We start from the raw sequence: 20,049 nt of genomic DNA, 5'->3' as shown, positions 1-20,049 counted from the left end.
ATACTCCCAAGCCACAGGTCTACCCTTTTCACATTCTTCTGGCTCTGAATATCTTTTAAATCTCTACTTATTGCTCTTAATATTTTTTGCACAACTCATTCTATCCTTTAGCCTCCCTGCATTCTGCATGTTGACCTGTACTATGAATACTTGTGTATTGATCTTTAATCCTTTCTTACATCTTTTGTCCACATTCCTTTTATCAGTGGCCTCTTTCTATGACCCTGCACTACTTATCAGCAGTGAGAGAATTTCCTCATCTAAAGATCCCTACAGTAATGAAATCACATTTAAATTCATCCAAGAATTCTTAGTTTGATCAAATAGGTCTCTTTAGTTCCCCCCTCCCTTGAAGTAACATGATCCTTTGCAATTGTATGGTCAGAATTTCCTTTTTGAGAACTTCTTATCTCCCTAAGCCATCACTTTATTATACTTCCTAGCTATGAGAATATACCTATCATGTCTTTGATCTCTTTGTGACCTGTTTTACTAAAGTCCAGAACACATATCTGCGGAAGTTCAGCATTACCCTCCTTTTGAGAATGCTTATGGTTACTTTATCCCCCAGGTTCATAAATACATCTTCCTTTTGAGGCAGAATTACAGTGGGTAAAAAATAATAGTTCCTTTCATAGTTCCTTTCTGAGAAATGAAATTGTTAGAAAGCATATTCAAGAATTCATTAGATGAAAATCTTTGCAATAAATTTCTCTGATAAGGATCTGTTATGCCAGATATATAGGGAATCAATGCCAGGGGCATTCTTTAACAAATAAATGATCGGAGGAGATAAGCAGGCAGTTCTCAAAAGAAGAAATACAGGATATCAGCTACCATATGATAAAAGGCTCCAAATGACTAATGATGAAAAATGCGAATTAAACCAGTTTTAAGATTGTACCTCATGCCTATCAGATTGGCCAAGTATAAAAAAAAAAAAAAAAAAAAAGAAAAAGAAAAGAAAAGAAAATGATAGTTGTTGGATGGATTGTGGAAAAATAAATGAACAAATGTACTATTGGTGAATTTGTGACTTAGAGCTAGCTATTCTGAAAATAAATTTAGAACTATACTCCAGACTATGTATTGATTCTATGACTCAATCATAGAATTACTAGATGTATAGTTTCAAAGAGATCAAAGAAAGAAAAAATCCACATGTACAAAAATATTTATAATAGCACTTTTAAAATAGATTTTTATTTATACCTTTTATTTTTATATCATCTGTATTTCTCCTTCCATCCTTCTCCCTCTTCCCTCACAAAAAATGATCCTGCATAACAAAAAAAAATTTTTGGAAGACAATTGGGGTTAAGTGGCTTAGAGTCACATGATTAATAAGTATCTGAGGTGAGATTTGAATTAAGGTCCTCCTAAATCCAGGGCTGGTGCTCTATCAACTGTGTCACCTAGTTGTCCCAAGAAAAAAGTTTTTTAAAGAAAAACAAAATCAGCAAAATAAATTATTTCATTAAAAAATCTGGCATTAAATGCAATCTTCTGTACCAGTAACTCTCTTAACTTTACAAAGGAAGAAGATATATCCTCTCATGCCTCTTCTTTGGGGTTTTACTAATTATTTGTAATTTGGCAGCATTTGTTTTTAATTGTTTTGTGGGTATAGGAAAACCAGAAATAAAATAAGTACCTATCAAAGGGAAATGGCTAAACAAAATATATTATATTAAGGGAATTGAATGTAATTATGCTATAGGAAATGATGAAAGGAATGTCTTCAGAGAAACTTGGTGGTTTCTTAGAAGTGAGACAAATGAGAACAATTTATATAATGACTATAACAATGTAAAAGAAAACAACTGTGGAAGACTTAAGAATTATGATCAACATAATGACCAATCTGCACTATACAAGACTAATAAGAATCATCTATCTCATTTCTTGGCATTTAAACATATTAAATTTAGCATTGTAGTTCCAACACTACTCTATTCATCTGTATCCCTTCTGTGTATTTTTAAAATGATTTATAGATGCTCTTTTCTTTCCTTTCTTTGGTATCTCTATAACTAAACCATTCCCTCATGCCTCATAACTCTCCTAACTCTTCAACTCTCCCCCAAAATAAAAGTCCTTCTTTGTAACAAGTTGCAATAGAGAAAAACAAATTATTATGATTATGAAGCATTTCTTTATTGTGTGTGTCAGCTCCTAAGAGAGAGGCAAGATTGAAAAAGGATAGTTGTGGAGTTTTGTAGAGGGATAATGGCCCAGATTAGATTACTATAATATACAAGATAAATACATTAGTGAGGTGCAAAAATCCAATGCTGTGTGAAATCCCAGGGGGGTGGTTTTCGACCCATGGAGAGACTTGGTAGCATTTGAGTTGGACTTTAGACAATGGGTAGGAATTTTATATGTAAAAAAGAGAGAAGGAATTGCAGTCACAAGGGACAACAAGAAGCACTGAGACTCAAGTCATCAAAGCACCAGAAGGATATGTATGGTCTCCAGAACCAGAGAAGTGATAGTCCTGTTATTGGATTTTTACCTATCCAGACGTCATCTGGAATATTGTATTTTTGGTATCACTTTTTAAGAAGATCATCAACAAATTGGATAATTAAGATGGTGAATGGACTAGAAATCATGCTAGTGGAAGAAAAGTGAAGGAAATGGGGATGTTTTTCCTTGAGAAGAGATGACTTAGAGGAAACATGTTAGCTGTCTTTAAATTCTCAAGAGCTGTCAGGAAGAAAAGGGATTAGATTTTTTTCTGCTTGACCACTAAATGGGCATCTACATGGTACCACAATGCACAAAGAGCTGGACTGGATTAGGAAGACGCTGAGTTCAAATTCAGCCTCAGACACTTATTAGCTGTGTAACCCTGGGCAAGTCACTTAACTCTGTCTGCTTCAGTTTCCTCATCTGTAAAATGAGGAGAAAAATAGAACCTTACTTCTCAAGGTTGTTGTACAGATCAAATGAGGAAATATTTGTGAAGCAGCAATTCTGGTACATAGTAGCTACTTAATCAATTTATTTCCTTTCCTCCCTCTTTCTACAGAGATTAGAATTAGGACTAAAGGATAGAAGTTGCAGAGAGCCCAATTTAGGTTCAATGTAAAGAAACATGGAATGATTTGCCTCAAGAGATAGTGGCTTTCCTTTCCCCAGAGCTCTTGAAGCAAAAGCTGAACAGATTATATAAGGGATTCTTACTTTGTTATGTGTGGGACTAGAGACCCCCTGAAGTCTAGAGATCGTGCAATTTTCATTGTAGTATCTAAAGAGAGTCTTGTTTATCTAGAGCAGAGAGTGCAGGAGGGAAATAATATAAGAGAAGACTGGCCAGGTAGGCTGGCACCATGAATGCCAGGCAATTGAATTGAGCCCTACTCCCTAGTACAGTGTTTTTCATTTTGTAGTTACTTAATAAGTGTTCATTGAATTAAATTGAATTGAACAAGGCATGTCCTTCCATCACTGTTTTGCTCAATTTTCACTGAATCCTTACTTGGCTCTTTGTTTTGCAGGGGTGGATTATTGCTTGTTGAGTGATCATGGTTGTGAACATTCCTGCATAAATACTGACAAATCCTTTGTCTGTCAGTGCTCTGAGGGATATGTACTCAGGAGTGATGGAAGAACCTGCAAAAGTAAGTTTCAGTAATTCTTTCTTAAAGAAATTAGACCTTCTGTGCATATACTAAAGCATGTATATTTTGACATATGTATAATAAGACTTTGGACTCAATTCTTCCAACCTATATTTGTACTTACAGATCAGGTTCCCAGAGCTCACTGCTCCCCCTCAGAGTCCTGGAGGTAATGGGAGTGGGGAAAGGACAGGGTTACACAGCTGAAAGTCAATGCATTGGCATGTTGACTTCTCAGGGGGTGACTACATCATCTCTTCAAGATTCTAGGAGTAGATATGATCCCTATTGTCATGGGGAGAGGATCATATCCACTTTATATTAAAGAAGTTTGAAGAAAAAAAATAGATGTAAAATGTGAAACACATTATAAGAACTTGCAAGCTAACTGCCAATCTTACTTCAGTTTGTAGTTATTAATGATTATTATCTTAGGCTATACTAGTACATAATTTTTTATTTTAAAAAGGGGGAAATGAATGTCAAAAAGATTCTTAACATGTTTTATTTGAGAGATGTAAATAATATATACAGATTGTGGGATGTAATGAGATAAGGAGGTTTTTAAATTTTAGGGTTTTTCCTCCCCAGAAACCAAATGCTATTTATAAAAGAAAAATGAATAAATAACTGTTTAGCCATGAAAAGGGACCTTCTAAGAGTAATTCTGAGAGGTTGAAGTGATTATTCTAATGTTGTTGACTTGAGCTCCCATGCCATTTTTCCCATTATCAATAGATAGTCATGAATAGTTTCTTTCCTACATCATCAATTAAACCAGTGATTAGTGCCCCCATTATTACTTTAACAAGTTATTATGAATTAGTTACTGCAAAATGATATTTCCTGAGAAGATATCAAGAACAAAAATACAAAAACATTTTCCCTCAAAATTAGACACTCTCCCTTCCTCTACTTTAATCCTTTGGGAGAATAGACTCAGCCTTCAAGTGGTTTCCACAAAGCATTTGCCCCACCAGGTTCATGTCCAAGTACAGCATAGCTATGGGTGAGTTGCTCCATTTCTGTAGAACATGGTGTCTCGGGTACCAGATTGAACCACTGACAAACTGGGGATCAGGTAGATCACTTTTTTTTTTCTTTTTTTTTTTTTTGCTAAGGCAATTGGGGTTAAGTGACTTGCCCAGGGTCACACAGCCAGGAAGTGTTAAGTGTCTGAGACCAGATTTGAACTCAGGTCCTCCTGACTTCAGGGCTGGTGGATAGAGCACCATCTAGTTGCCCCAGGTAGATCACTCTTTAAAGCTGGACTGGTTCACTGAACTCCACGACTGGCAAAAATTGGTATGGATTCCTATCACTAAATCTCTGATTCTATGATATTTCAAAGCTCATAGAGACCCTATACCAAAAGGGATGCCCCAAAGCAACCTTATCCCCCATATAAGCTTGCCTGGGGGGCCATGGGGCAAGCACAATAGGAGGAAGGGTACCCTTCCACTGGCCCTCCAGAACTCAAAGACATTCTGACACCTCATAGCTAGCAGAAAAAGAAAGAGCAAATTTTTCCACTGGCACCTTTTATATGGGAGTTCTGGGTCATCAGCCAACCAAACGGCCTATTCTTCACTAAAAATTAAGCACATGGAAAACAGCCTCCAAATACATGCTCTGATCACCCCGTGCCATGTCATCACACATATCCAGATTCAAGCTCACCAAAGAACCCTGTGGATTCCCTATGTATGCTCTCATATGGGCCCTCATTGGCCAGCCCTCTGTTTTATATATGAATTTGTATACAGCCAACCTTCAGAAATCTTTATGCCCTGAGGAATAGCTCTTCAATTTGCCAACCAGCTGGTCCCCAAGCTGCCTTTCTTCCCACACTCTTTAGGCAAGATTTTCTAATTTCATGCTTTTCTCCTTTTCTTTCTGCAGTTTCACAAAGCCCTTTTTATTCACTTTCTCTGTCCTCACAATGACCCCACTTAATTCAATCATCAGCCAACTTTGGGTATGAAGAACTGGGAAAGGGAGAGAAAGCACAGGGGAGATGGGGATTTCCTCAAAAGTCTGGCAAAAGATAAGAAGGTTATGAATGATGTTTACTGAATGTCATGGGTCTTCAAACCCTCAGCTTCCCAGGAATCAGCTCCATTCTCTGAACTGACCCAAGGAACCTCATCTCTGGCTTAGGGCTTCCTTCTTTAATATGCTCTATTGGGGAAATTACTGTATCTTATATTCAATACAAATAAACCAATGAAAACCAATGATTGGATATCAGAACTCCCTAAATATTCTTGTTGCTACTGAATCCAAATAGCTTGGTTCTAACACCCAATGGCTCTTTCCCTCCTTCAAAGTTCTTTAAATTTTTCTTTAGCTCTAAAGTTCATATGGGCCTTTCTAAAATAATGGCAAACTAACTCCTCCTCGCATTGTGCTCCCATGTCTAGGGACATGTCTGTCTGTACAAATGCTGCTTGAATTCTACATACATAAACACATCATGACACTTTCTATCTTCCCCATTTTCCCATTCAGAGTATATTTGTTACTTGGGATAATGTGATCTCATTGGTGAAATTCAATCAGAGGAATTAAAGTTGAAATTTTATATATGCATATAGAGTACATGGCTGAGTTTATATTCAAATCCTTGAAGTAGTAAGATATGACATAGCTGTACTGGCAGAGATATTCTCTGCCCCTTCACCCTACTATATGTATTCAGCCAGATGATTCCCACAAAAAAGGGATTTTCTGTCTTCCCCCAGGATGATTCAGTGTGGCCATTCTGTCCAATAATAATATGCTGGGTTTCAGTTCAGCCACAGTTAACAAGAGATTGGGGTATATGTTCCCCTTCCCTGTGCCAAATGACAGACATGACTTCACCTCGTTTCACAAAGCCTGCTGGGTTGGAGGCAGTGAGCCAGTTCCAGCTAAGCAGATAGGTGGGCCCTTGACCCTGTCCAAAGACAGACTACAGACATGGCCTTACAGGCATGTGACCTGAAGGGTATCCCCCAACGAGATTCTCTTTCACCTAACCAGACAGGTACATCATTGAAGAATAGAAAGTCAAATTGATTCACTTCAACTCAGTAAAGATGTATTAAACACCTACTATGTGGAAAGGATTGTGCTAGTGCTCTGGGTTAAACCATCCCAAGCCTCCAGGAGGTTACAGTTTACTAAGGGCTGGGGACAGATGGTTAGATAGATAGATATAATGAATTATAGAGGCAAAGGAGAGATCTGGGAGTTAATAGTTCTAAGGACCAGGAAAGAGCTCAAAGAGAAGCCATGGGAACCCTGGCCAGGAGTCTGAAGGCAACAGAAAAATTATTCCCTTCCTTACCTATGCTGGGTTAGAGGCTGGATTCAATTTAAATATGGTGTAGTGGAAAAAATGAGTAGCAACGAGGAGTAATGGGTAAGAAAGACTTAGACTTAAATTCCAAGTATGATCCAAACTAGCAATCTGATCTGGGCAGGTTTCTTCTTTTTGCCCTGGGCCATCCTTTAATACTATTAAGTTGTGGACAAGCTGTTTATTTACATTGTTGAATGCAGTTTCTTCATGGATTTGCCTCCATGCCAGCAAGAGCAATGGCCCCAAAGTCACAAGATCCAGTTTGGAGACCCAGGATTATTACATGTTCCCCTCAACATTTACTTCAGCACAATTCATTTCAATATTCAGTAGACCTTTCTGGGCCTCAGTTTCCCAATCTGTCAAATGAAGAGGCTGGACTACGGGACTATAAGGTCCCTTCTGGGCCCAACTTTCTATTATTGTGTACCTCCACTGCCATCATTTGCTTTTGGATTTCCATCATGAATGCTAACCATTCCACCAATTTGCCCAATATTGATTTATTTTATCCTCAAGGTCTTTACCTCTTGCTCCTGGTCGAGTGCAGAGATGCAGCACAAGGGAGTGCAGATAATACTTCTCTCTGATTTGCACAATCTAATAAAAAAAAAAATTCTCCCTTTCCTAGGAAAGGATTCTAGCTTTCTCCCTGTAGCCAGTTCTTGTTGTTTGTCCTTCATTCTCAAAAAAAGGCCATCACATCAGGGAGGTCATGTTATGACATGCAAGTGAATTTAGATTTAAATCAGGGAAGGCTGTGTAAGGCCATCTGTCTCACTTTCCCCTCCAGAGCCATCAGGGTCCAGTAAACCAGATATAGATTAAAACAACTGGGAATGGGCCCAGATGAAAGGGGAGACCTTGACCTTTTTAAGCTAAAGCCAGGTCTTAGAGAAGCAATGAATGACCCAACCTGAAGGAAAATGCAGTAAGTCAAATGCCCATTGAAATCATCAACAACAAAACCTTGTAGAATATAAGCTTAGAAGAGACATGAGAGATCATTGAGTCCAACCCACTCATTTTGAAGATAAGATATAGATTTGCAGGCAATGACTATTTTGATTTTTAATGTAAAAAAAAATAAAAATAATGAAATCATGTAACTACATTTCTCCCTACTCCCCTCTTTTTAGCATAATGTACACTGTGCCTTTTTTTTTCTCTGAAGTGCAAGATTGGTTTTCCTGCTGTCCTATGTGGAACCTTAGACATCACCTTGCATTCTGTCATCACTCGAAAGGAACTGTTATTCTAAAGTACAGTTATTGCTCTGCCTCAGACTGCCTGAGTCATCAGATGCTGATCCAGACATTAGGAGCATTTTCTGGGTTGGGTTAATAGACCAGAGGAAAGTTTCCTACCCAGAAACTTTTTCCAAATCATCAAACTGCTAATCAGTTGTATTCCAGATTACTTAATTAAATTGTTAAAACAAAATTTTTTTTACTAGACTTGGAAGAAGTCATCCTTTGAGAAAGGAAATGTTTTCTTTCTAGGAGATTTCATTTTTCCCTTTTTGAATTCCCAGGAGAAACTTAAGAAGTTCAATGTGGCTTTTTTTGCTTCTTTCTACTGGATTTGAATTCTGCACCCTCCTTAACTCCTTGGCTCATACTCAACTATTAGCTATCCATCTTCATTCCTTGTATGAAGGCTCTGGAGTGTAATAGAGAACTACAAAATGAGCAGTGGAAACTATTTTCTGGACACAAATGTATCTAGAGATCTTTTATAAAATTTGTTTCCACTTATTTCTTTTATTTTTTATATCATCATAATTTCCCCTAGAATTCCTCTCCTTCCCAAAGAGCCATCTTATATTATCAAATTTTTTAAGAAGAAAAAGAAAATAAATCATTATAATACTTTTTTAACGTTTGAAAATATATATCCCGTATAAAACTTTTGCTCCTCCCATCTCTGAAAATGAAGAGGATTTTTTCATGTCTTCTTTTGAGCCATGTTTACTTTTAACAATTTTGCAACAATTCATTTTTGTCTTTCCATTTGCATGTTGTTGTCATTTTACATGTTATTTTCTTGGCTCTGCTTACTTCATATCATTTCATATTTTTCTGTATTTGTCATATTCATTGTTTCTTACAGTGCATAATATTCCATAACTTCATGTACCACAATTTGTTTAACCATTTCACAAGCAGTGGACATCTACTTTGTTTGCAATTCTTTGTTGTGTTATTATAAACATTCTGGTGTAAATGGGGACTTTTTTCTTACCAGTTGTCTCCTTGCAGTATAAGCCTGGAAATGAAATCTCTAAGCCAGTGGATATGGACATTTTAGTTGCTTTCTTTGCATAATTCCAAAATGCTTTCCAAAAGGGTTTACTCTTCCATAGCTCCACCAACAATCCATAACCCCTCCAAAATTGATGACTATTCAACCAGACAACTATAAAAATAAAAAAGCTATCTTTGATTACGCAAAACTGAAAAGTTTCTGCACAAAAAAAATTCATGTGCCTAACAGAAGAGAAGCATTCAAGTGAAAAAATATCCTACTATCAAATGTCTCTTTTAACATATATATAATTAATTATATATACATCAAAAACAATTGTCAAAAGAATTGTAACTATTAGCAGTCACATGAAAGAATATTCCAAATCACTAATAATAAGAAAAGTATGAATTAAAACAATCCTGAATTTTTACTTCATATCTTTCAAATTGGCAGAGATGATAAACCATCATTTGAAGTCACTGTGGAAATAGTCAATGTTGGAAATATTTCCAAAATGATTGATATAAAGACAAAAGGTATCATTAAAATTTATTTTTAAAAGTTAAGAAAGGAAGGAAGAAAAGAGAGAGAAAAGTGAAGAGAAATCAGAAAGGAAAAGAAGAAATTAAATAAAAGGAGAAGAGACAGAGAGGAAAGTAAGAAGTTATCAACAAATAAATTAGTGAATTTATATTTGGAAATTATTTAGATTCTGGGGAACTCAAATTAAGGCAAACTCAGTTCTAGAAGAGCTAATGACTCTTCTAGAAATTGAATAATTTTGAACAAAGAACAAAGTGTAGGCACTAAGATTAAGGGAAAATGAGAAATTTCAACAATTTTAGAAAGCTAAAAACTATACCACAATGTTCTACTGACTTGATTTAAAAAAATACTTCTAATTTGAAAGCCCAAGAGAATCCAGAAACTGGATTCTTAGCAAGAGAGACTGGCCGAAATCCCTATTGAAGACTCCATGAAGTTCTCACGTAGAGCTGGCTTTTATTTCTGTTTTGCCAAGACAAAGAATGAGCAGTACAGTTGGCCTGCAACAAACTATGGTGGAGTTGAGCCCTCCTTATGTAATTGGGGGGAAAAAAAAGAAAACAGTTGGAAGCTCTCCATTGAAGATTGGAAAATCTTCAGGAAAGCTCAGTCTGTCAACACTATAGTCTAAAAGCAAAAGGAAAAAAAATTTTTGATTAATTCCAGTGAAGATCCAAGATGAAAGGCTGGAGCCAGTCAACATCATCTATTCCTGATCACTTCCAGGTCTTATCTAGAGGAACACACAAGGCATCTTCATCAATACTTGCACAGTCCAAGATTTTTGCCATTTTGAACCACACCTCCCAAAGAGATGCCTGATAACCTTTCTGTGGTTTGGTAATTGATGTTCAAGAGCTATTATGTCCAAAGAAAATATTTGTGTGGGCAGTAAGGTGGCTCAGTGGATACAGCACCAATTCTGGATTCAAGAAGACCTGAGTTCAAATCCAGCCTTAGACACTTATTAGCTAAGAGAATAGCAAGTAACATAACTCTACTGAAAGAAAAAAATGAAAGATAAGGAAGGAAAGAAGATAAGGAAGGGAGGGAGGGAAGGAGGGAGGGAAGGGAGGAGAGAGAGAGAGAAAGAGAGAGAAGAAAGAAAGAAAGAGAGAGAAGAAGAAAGAAAGAGAGAAGAAAGAAAGAAAGAAAGAAAGAAAGAAAGAAAGAAAGAAAGAAAGAAAGAAAGAAAGAAAGAAAGAAAGAAAGAAAGAAAGAGAGAGAGAGAGAAAGAAAGAGAGAGAGAGAGAAAGAAAGAAAGAGAAAGAAAGAGAGAAAAAGAGAGAGAGAGAGAGAGAGAGAGAGAGAGAGAGAGAGAGAGAGAGAGAGAGAGAGAGAGAGATTGAGAGAGAGAGAAAGAGAGAGAGGGAGGGAGGGAGGAAGGAAGGAAGTCTTTATGTGGCCAACCCAGTGATGAGTCTCTGGTTTTACAAAGACTGGTCTTCAGAAGATAGACAGATAAAGGAGTTTTTTCAGATTGACCTTGTCAGTAGTATGCTGGTAAATGTTTAACAATTAGCTTTCTAGGAGAAGGGAAATATCATGCACACACTTTTAAATTTCTTCTGCATTATTAACATTTTCCCCATCACTTTCTTAAGTCTATACAGTTAACAAAACAATAAACCAAGCCCTAATTTATAGCATTTGCTAGTTTTGGTATGAGTTGGCTCCAGCCCATTCCCAGAAGCTTTTGAAGGAAGAGGGAAGGAATAAGAATTTATTAAGCATCTCCTATATACCAAGCACTGTGTTAAATGCTTTACAGTATTATCTCACTTGCTCTTTACAACAACTCTGGAAGGTATGTGATAGTAACCCTACTTTCCTGTTGAGGAAACTGAGACAAACTGAGGTTGAATTATTTTCCAGGGCCACATAGCTAATGTCTAAGTTGGGATTGGACCATCTACCTTAAAGGATTACAATGAGGCATTGAAATAGAACTTCAGATAGGATAGATATATACAATCTTATATACACATACATACACATATTTTTAGTTATGACCCCATTAGTTCATAATCCCACTTGGAGTTTTTTTTGGCAAAGATATCATAGTGGTTTGCCATTTCCTTCTACAGCTCATTTTGTAGATAAGGAAACTAAGGCAAACAGAATTAAATAACTTGACCAGGATCATATAGCTAATAATAAATATCTGAGGGCAGATTTGAATTCCAGTTTCCCTGACTCCAGGCCCTGAGTCTGTCCGCTGTGCCATCTAACTGCCCACATTTGTACATACCAGGGCCAATGTGCTGTAAGGGCTAGAGTTAGCTCAGAGTCATGAAGGCTTTTGTTCAAGTCCCACCTGTGATACATAGAGGCTCAAGAACTCCTAGATAACCTCCAAGACTAAGTGGCAGAGAAGTCACCAATATGTCCTGATAGAGTTTCATCACCCAAGGAAACCGATGTGAACAATAAAGAACAAAACAACAAAAAAGAGGGACAGATTATAGTTATTATTATGCATAAACAAGTAGGAAACTGAGTGCATAATCAAAGCATTATAGATATAAATATAGATTATATCCATAATATAGATTATATCTATAAATATATATGGATATACATATTATATTATACATAATATATAAAATAATATAATAATGTTATATAATATGATTATATTATATATTATGTATTATAGATATTATAGATATAAGATTCTGGAGGAATCTTAGAGATCATTTAGTCCAACTCTTCTCATTTTAATAGTGAGAAACTGAAGTTCAGAGAGCTTTGTGTGACATGAGACAAATAGGTCACAATCTAGCCCTTACTGAAATGCCTTCCTTGGGTCTTTATCGTTGCACCTTAATCTGTGCCATTGGTAACAAACTCCTTTAGCATGGTATAGTGAGGAAAGCACTAGATGGGATATTTAAATACCAGAAACCAAGTATTATCTCACAGCTTCACAAACAAGATTTAAACTCAGGTCTTCTAGACTTCAACTCCAGTACTCTAGCCAATGAGCCACTTATTAGCTATGTGCTTAAGGGTAAGTCATTTAATCATTTCTCTGAGCCTCAGTTTCCCCACATGTAAATTGAGAATTTAAAAAAGGGAAAACCCTTTCATTATCTGCCTCAGTGGATTATGATCTGCAGAGTATTTGGTTAATTGTAATGCTCTGGTATAAGATGTTATCATTATTGCATGCAGACTAGATCTGAGAACTTGGCCCTGAATCCATCCTGTGATGTGGTGGCAATATACATATCACTTCTCCTTTTCAAAAAAATTTATGAAGCATTATCTCCCAAAGCTACTTACTAGAAGAAACCCACATTTTCCTTTATGTTCACAAGCATGTTTTAGTAGGAAAATTATAAACCACTTGTCTAAATCACCCAATCATTAAAATTCTCTGAGCTCTTTTCTTTATCTGTAAAATGAGTACAGCATCTGTAATATCTCTCTCTTAGCATTATAAGGGAAGGAATGTGTAGGGCAGTGAAAATGGGATCCGGAATCAGGAAGCCCTGAGTTCAGATCCAGCCTTAGATACTTAGTTGTGTGATCTTGGGCAAGCCACTTAACTCTATTTACCTTAGTTTTCTCATCTATAAAATGAGCTGGAGAAGGAAATGGCCAACCACTCCAGTATTTTTGTCCCAAAAAAACCCAAATGGGATCATGAAGAGTCAGTCACAGTCACTGAAAAACAAATGAAAACAAAAAAAGTATATGAACTACCTTATAAGCTTTAAGGAGCCATGTAAAAATCAACTATTGTTCTATGTGCAGTTGCCAAAAGGGGATAAATTGCTAATGTGTGAAATATTTTACTCTCTGTTTGCATAATTTTAATGGAACCTCAGGACTGGACTCCTGTGCTCTGGGAGACCATGACTGTGAACATACCTGTGTAAGCCTTGAGGATTCTTACGAGTGCCGCTGCTATGAAGGTTACACTCTCCGAGATGATGGGAAAACCTGCAGAGGTATGTTCATGTGGTTTCTAGCTTGATTGACTAAAATGGAGATCCTGAATTTCATGTCAGTTGATTCCTCAAGTAGGCACTGGTTTAGGATAAAATTGGAACTTTGTTGCATGAGACAATTAGGTCACAATCTAGCCCTTGCTGAAATGCCTTCCTTGGGTCTTTATCATAGTACTTCAATTTGTTCCATTGGTAACAAAATCCCCTTAGAAAGGCAGCATGGTATATTGTAGGGAACGCATTAGATGTGATATTTGGGGGTTTTTTTAAATTAATTTTTATAATTATAACATTTTCTTTGACAGTACATATGCATAGGTAATTTTTTTTTTACAATATTATCCCTTGTACTCCTCTTCTGTTCCAAGTTTTTCCCCTCCTTCCCTCCATCCCCTCCCCTAGATGGCAGGCATTCCCATACAAATTAAATTAGATGTGATATTTGAAGACCAGAAATCAAGCTTTAGACCCACAAATGAGTTCATCTGTTTTGAATCTAAATTTTCTCATCTGTAAAATGGGGCTAATGTTTATTCTGATTGTTTTCCCCTAGGTTGTTTTAGGGAAATGGTTGTTAATTGCCAGGCACCAGTTAAATGGGCGGTATCCTTATTAATTAGTAACTAGATGGCATAGGAGATAGAGTGCCCAGATCTCAAGTTAGTTTGACTCTAGCCTCAGATACTTACTAACTTCTGTGACCTTCAACAACGCACTTCACCTGCCTCATCTGTAAAATAAGCTGGGGAAGGAAATGACGAACACAATGGAGTTTTTTATAAGAAAACCTCAAATGGGATGATGAAGAGTCAGACACAGCTAAATAACAATAGAAATCATTATTATCAAAGCAGATAAGAAATGAGAAATTTGCCTTGAAACCGGTGTCATGGCTTAAATAACCATGTCATTTTTTCACTTTCAAAAATGTCAATAGAATTTCATCCCAAAATTGCTAAGAGAGGAAGGCATCCAAAGTTGCCTTCATGTTCAAAAGCATATTTTAATGGGAAATAGCATGTAATGTTTGTCTAATTCATGTGCATTGTTAATGGAAGAATAATTGCTAATGGATGTCATATTTTTCCTTTTTGTGCCCTTGGAACCACATGGAAACTCAGTATTGGACCCGTGTGCTCTGGGACACCATGGCTGTGAGCATTCCTGTGTGAGCAGAGGAGAATCTTACATGTGCCTCTGTTTTGAAGGGTATACGCTTCTAGAAGATGGGAAAACTTGCAAAAGTAAGTTTGCTTTAAATCCAATTCAACAAACATGTATTAAGTACCTACTATGTGTTTGACTATGCACTGTGTTAGGGATAGGGACTGGATTTGACAGTAAGATAAGGAACTCCCAGATGTGGAAATTCTCTCCTCCAATGTGTTCTTTCTCTACAAATTAAAGGAGTATTAGAGAGTTACCTAGAGACCTCTGAGACAATATGGCTCAGAGTTTACACTTGAACCCCAGATCTTCCTATTTTGGAGGTCAGCTCTCTAGGCACAATGCCATTCTTCCCCTTTAAGTGTGGGTGATACAAAAGCAGAAACAATAAAGTCCTACCCTTAAGAAAATACCCTTTAATTTCATGATGAAAAATGCCAGCCAGAGTTGGATATGAAGGAACAATGATAATAACTCGGATTTATGAAGAATATTATAAATATTATCTCATTGGAGCCTCACAACAACCCTGGAGGGAAGTACTAATATTATCCTCATTTTGAAAATGAAGAAACTGAGGCAGAGAAAGGTGAGGGTCAGCCACTTAGTAGCTATCTGAAGCAGAATTTGAACTCAGGTCTTGCTCCCTCCAAGTCCAAGCAGGATCCCCACTGCCTTTCTTAGCTTTATCCAGAATAAATACAAGGTAGACTCATGGGAGGAAGACATCAGTAATTTGAAATTAAATAGGAGAGGAGGAGGAATGTACGCTAAGTCTCAAAGGAATATATGAAAGAAGATGTTGATGATGATGATCCCAGCACTTAGAATCACAAAGGGCTCTACTTTTATTGAAGATCTGGAACCTTCAAAAATATTAATAATAATACACACAGAATCTTACAATTTGCAAAGTTCTTTTTTTGCACCCTGTAAGGCAGGTGCTATGGGTATTATCTCTATTTTACAGATGAGAAAACTGAGGCTCACAGAGACTAGATAACTTGTCATCTCCTTCTATCTATCTATCTATCTATCTATCTATCTATCTATCTATATACATATAGATACATATGTGTGTGTGTGTATATATATATATATATATATATATATATATATATATATATATATATATATATGAAGAAAGAGAGAGAGAAAGAGACAGAGAGAGACAGGGAAAGGGAGAGAGGAAAGGAGGGAAAGAGGAAGGGAGGGAGCAGGTCGAAGAGCCAGAAGCCCATCCCAAGCCTTCCAAGTCCTCAAACAGAATTCTTCCTTCTTTACCCCAAAGGAGGTTCAGTGTATCTAAGAAAACACTTCTTTAATCCCTCATTAGAGGGCTATTAAGGTCTTGTTGTGCTGCCTTGGCAGAATTATGTTAACTCTTTCCATAATCCTCAGGAGAGGATGTCTGCAAATCCACCAATCACGGCTGTGAACACACTTGTGTTAATGATGGCAACTCCTACATCTGCAAATGCTCAGAGGGATATATTCTGGCAGAAGATGGGAAACGGTGCAGAAGTAAGTGATGGGAGCTTGGCTCACCTCCTTGGAGGGGCTGAGAGCAGAAGTGATGAGAGCTTGGCTCCATACCTTGATATGGCTGAGAGTAGTTGCTTTCTTGAGCATTATTAGAATGAATGAATCCCTAACCGCTTTTTTCTTCTTCCCATCCTTATCCTCCACCACAATGAATAAGCAAAAAAGAGAATTTCTGAAAATTTGTCTGAATTAAAAGCCAAACCCATTTACTTAGGAATCATTGTTGAGAAAATTTCTAAGGAAAATAAGTAAAAAGAAGTCCCTTTGAAAGCCAGGAACCAGTGAGTATAACTGTCATTCTTTCCTGAGCCTGAAAACAAACATCCTTATTGCCAAAGAAAATGGTCTCTGTTCAATTCTTTCCCTGAAGTCTCTTCACTTTTTATGTGAGGATGTTGGAAGGTAGACCTGGCCTAGAACTTTCTCCTTTCTGGAATCACAGAAATACCACATTTTGTGAACTTCTGCATATGAAGAATTCAAATTGAGATGTGTGTGTATGTGTTTAAGAAAAAAGGTATGTAAAGAAAGAGGACAATTGCTGAAGGAAAATCAAATATCTTCTTACCTTTTTTTAAAACAGGGGAAATTATGTCTGAATTTTTCAGATATTTTATAACTTGACTGATGGGTTGCTGAACTCCTTTATTTTTCTTTCTTTTTATTTTTTATTAGTCATAAAAGATGAATCTCAGGTGAGGAAAGGGAGTTTATGGTTGGAAAAGATAGCAATGAAACATTAAAGAAGAAAAAGGACACTACTAATTATTATTTAGCCATACTCATGTTGGGTGGAAGTGATTATTTCAAACATATAGAGTAAATTTAAGTGAAGGTAACTGGACCTTTTTAGCTTCTGATTGATAAAGTACACATGGGAATCATTTCATATGCTTCTGTACATTTAAACACCTGTTATAGTGGAAGAGATGAGAGGAAAGAAGGAGAGTTCATTGGCTAAAAAGTGGGGAAAGAAATATGCCTTGCAGAGTCTGCCTCTCTTTCTAGCCCAGCTTTGCCCATATCAGACAGAAGAACGTTTCGCGTGTGTGTGTTTGTGTGTGTGTGTATGTGTTGTGTGTTTTGTCTATCACCATCCAAAATTATTGCTAGTATATATAGTATATATATACTATATATATATGGTATATATGTACTATATGTATGGTACATACATACTATATATATATGGTATATACATATATAGTATATATAGAGATATAAAGGCTTCTCATAGAAACCATGCTACATTAAAAATAAATAAAAATAACTCATTTGTATGAAACTTGATGTTTCCCCTAAAATAAATTTGTGAGATTGAGAGTAAAAATATTATTACCTATGTACAGATGAGGAAACTAAAGTGACTTAGAATCACAAAACTAGTAAAAGTACAGAACCAAGAGTCAATCAAACCTGGTTCTACTAACTCCAAACCCAGTGTTTTGTTTTGTTTTTATTTCTGTCTATACTCTGCCATCAAATAAAGCATTTGATAGATGAAATGGATCATTCCACATGATCTAGCTGTATTTGAAATGAGGCTCATGAAGGGGGACAATGAGTTACAGGGGAAAGCCAGGCTCCAATTCAGTCCTTGTCCTGCCCTACCTGGGTGACATTGGGCACTTTAATTTTTCTGACCCTGAATTTTCCTGAATTAGGGACTAAATGACCTCTGAGATCTCATCTGGTTCTAAATATATAATCCTACAAATTCAGTTTTTGAAGCTGGGCAACGATCTGTGTGAAAGAACATAGTTAAGAGTTGGAATTAATTCCCAAGATGCTTTGCCTCATATTACTAGGTAATCGTGTTTGTGTATGTTTCTAGAGACTGATGAAGCTCTGTTTTCCTTAATTCTCCCTATTTTCTATTTTACAGAATGCACTGAAGGCCCCATCGACCTGGTATTTGTGATTGACGGATCCAAAAGTCTCGGAGAGGAGAACTTTGAGATTGTGAAGCATTTTGTCACAGGCATTTTAGAATCCCTCGAGATCTCCCCCAAAGCAGCTCGAGTGGGGCTGCTGCAATATTCTACCCAGGTCCGCACAGAGTTCACCCTGAGGGACTTCCACACAGCCAGAGATATGAAAAAGGCAGTGGCCCACATGAAGTACATGGGCAAAGGCTCCATGACTGGCTTGGCCCTGAAGCAGATGTTTGAGAAAAGTTTTACGGAAGGGGAAGGAGCCAGGCCACCTTCAGCAAGAGTGCCCAGAGTAGCCATCGTGTTCACTGATGGGCGAGCCCAAGACGATGTCTCTGAATGGGCGAGCAGAGCCCAGCAGAATGGTAATCTCGGATTATTGGATTATATGTTATTCACATTCCCCCAAGGGTATTAACAATCACATGAGCAATTCCTCCAAGTTACTAATGACAGCAGCCAATAATTTCTGTAGCACTTTGAAGGTCTCTTATTCATCAGCATAGTAGGTAATTTAAGCATTGTTATCTCTTTTTAACAGATGAGCCTGATTACACCACTGGTGAATGAAGTTTCATTCATTCCACAAATGATTTATTCAATGCTGACTGGGTATTGGATGCAGTGCTAGACCCTAGAGAAGAGAGAAAGTTTTATAAGAAATGGACCCTGTCCTCATGAAGTTTATATTCTAATAGGATTGATAAACTAAGAGAGAGTTATATAGCACTTGGGATTTCATGTGTATCAGTTTTATATGTGCTATGTAAGGCCTCAGGCCTCCTGACCTGTCCTGCACCAAGTACCTCTTATAAATCAAACAGAGGGCCAGAGGGAGCCTAGCCAGTAGCTAAAAAAAAAATTAAATTAAAAAAAAAATCTTGTACAACCACCATAAAACCTTATCGTACTGCCTCCTAGTGGCCTTAGAGATTCCATTCCCCAACAGTGTCTCCAAATCCTCATTCTTGCAAGAAACCCTTTCAGGAGGTTAGTAATAATATCAGTAAATACATTGATGAATCAGTTCAACAATGCAACTAAACATATACTTATTAAGCACTGTGCCAGACTCAGTGCTAGGTGCTGGAAATACAAAACAAAAGCAAAATAAGGTCCTTTCCTCAGAGATTTTTCGTTTTCCTGGATGTGAATAATCATATACTAATCTTTACCAGCTGCAGTGTGTTCTCCATGGGATTTCCTGAACCAAATGTCTGGCCGGGGATAGGAATTCTAACCTTCTCTAAGGGTTTTCGTTATGGGGTACATTATGGTGTACTCTTCTAGAAAGCATTGTGTATATTGAAGAGGCGGTCAGAAGAGCAAATCACCTAGTTTCTCTGAGTCTCAGTTTCTATAAAATGGAGGAGTTAGATTCAATTACCTATGCAATCCCTTCTCGCTCTAACTCCTATGGGATAGATACCATGAAAGTAAGAACTAATCCTGCTCTACCGAAATAATTGAGGTTAGGAGGAGTAAGTAGTTGACTTTTTTAAAAAATAAAAATTCTGGGGAGAAAGCTAATTCACTCTTGTTCGCCCAGTTAATCTAAACCCAGCCCTAGAAATTTTCAAATAACAGTGTGATATTTTATATGCAAGCAGCAAGCAGGTGAGGTAGAGGGTACCTTCCTCTCACAAAAGTAAAAGTGAAACCCAAGAGAGAAG

At 37.0% G+C, this 20,049-nt stretch overlaps 1 protein-coding gene across 2 annotated transcripts in view; it reads left to right on the top strand.

Moving 5' to 3' along the window:
• Positions 1 to 20,049, top strand: part of MATN2 (matrilin 2) — a 196,065-nt gene that overhangs the window by 161,188 nt on the left and 14,828 nt on the right. For both annotated transcript variants that reach the window (XM_074268809.1, XM_074268802.1), the window contains exons 10-14: positions 3,507 to 3,629; positions 13,608 to 13,730; positions 14,852 to 14,974; positions 16,299 to 16,421; positions 18,328 to 18,741. In XM_074268809.1, the coding sequence (XP_074124910.1) occupies positions 3,507 to 3,629; positions 13,608 to 13,730; positions 14,852 to 14,974; positions 16,299 to 16,421; positions 18,328 to 18,741 (906 nt within the window). The remainder of the gene's footprint in view (positions 1 to 3,506; positions 3,630 to 13,607; positions 13,731 to 14,851; positions 14,975 to 16,298; positions 16,422 to 18,327; positions 18,742 to 20,049) is intronic.

Source organism: Sminthopsis crassicaudata, chromosome 1, assembly GCF_048593235.1.
Source record: "Sminthopsis crassicaudata isolate SCR6 chromosome 1, ASM4859323v1, whole genome shotgun sequence".
Classification (NCBI taxonomy): Eukaryota; Metazoa; Chordata; class Mammalia; order Dasyuromorphia; family Dasyuridae; genus Sminthopsis; species Sminthopsis crassicaudata.
Note: the sequence above shows the minus strand (reverse complement) of the source record. Positions and strands in the feature narration are given on the sequence as shown.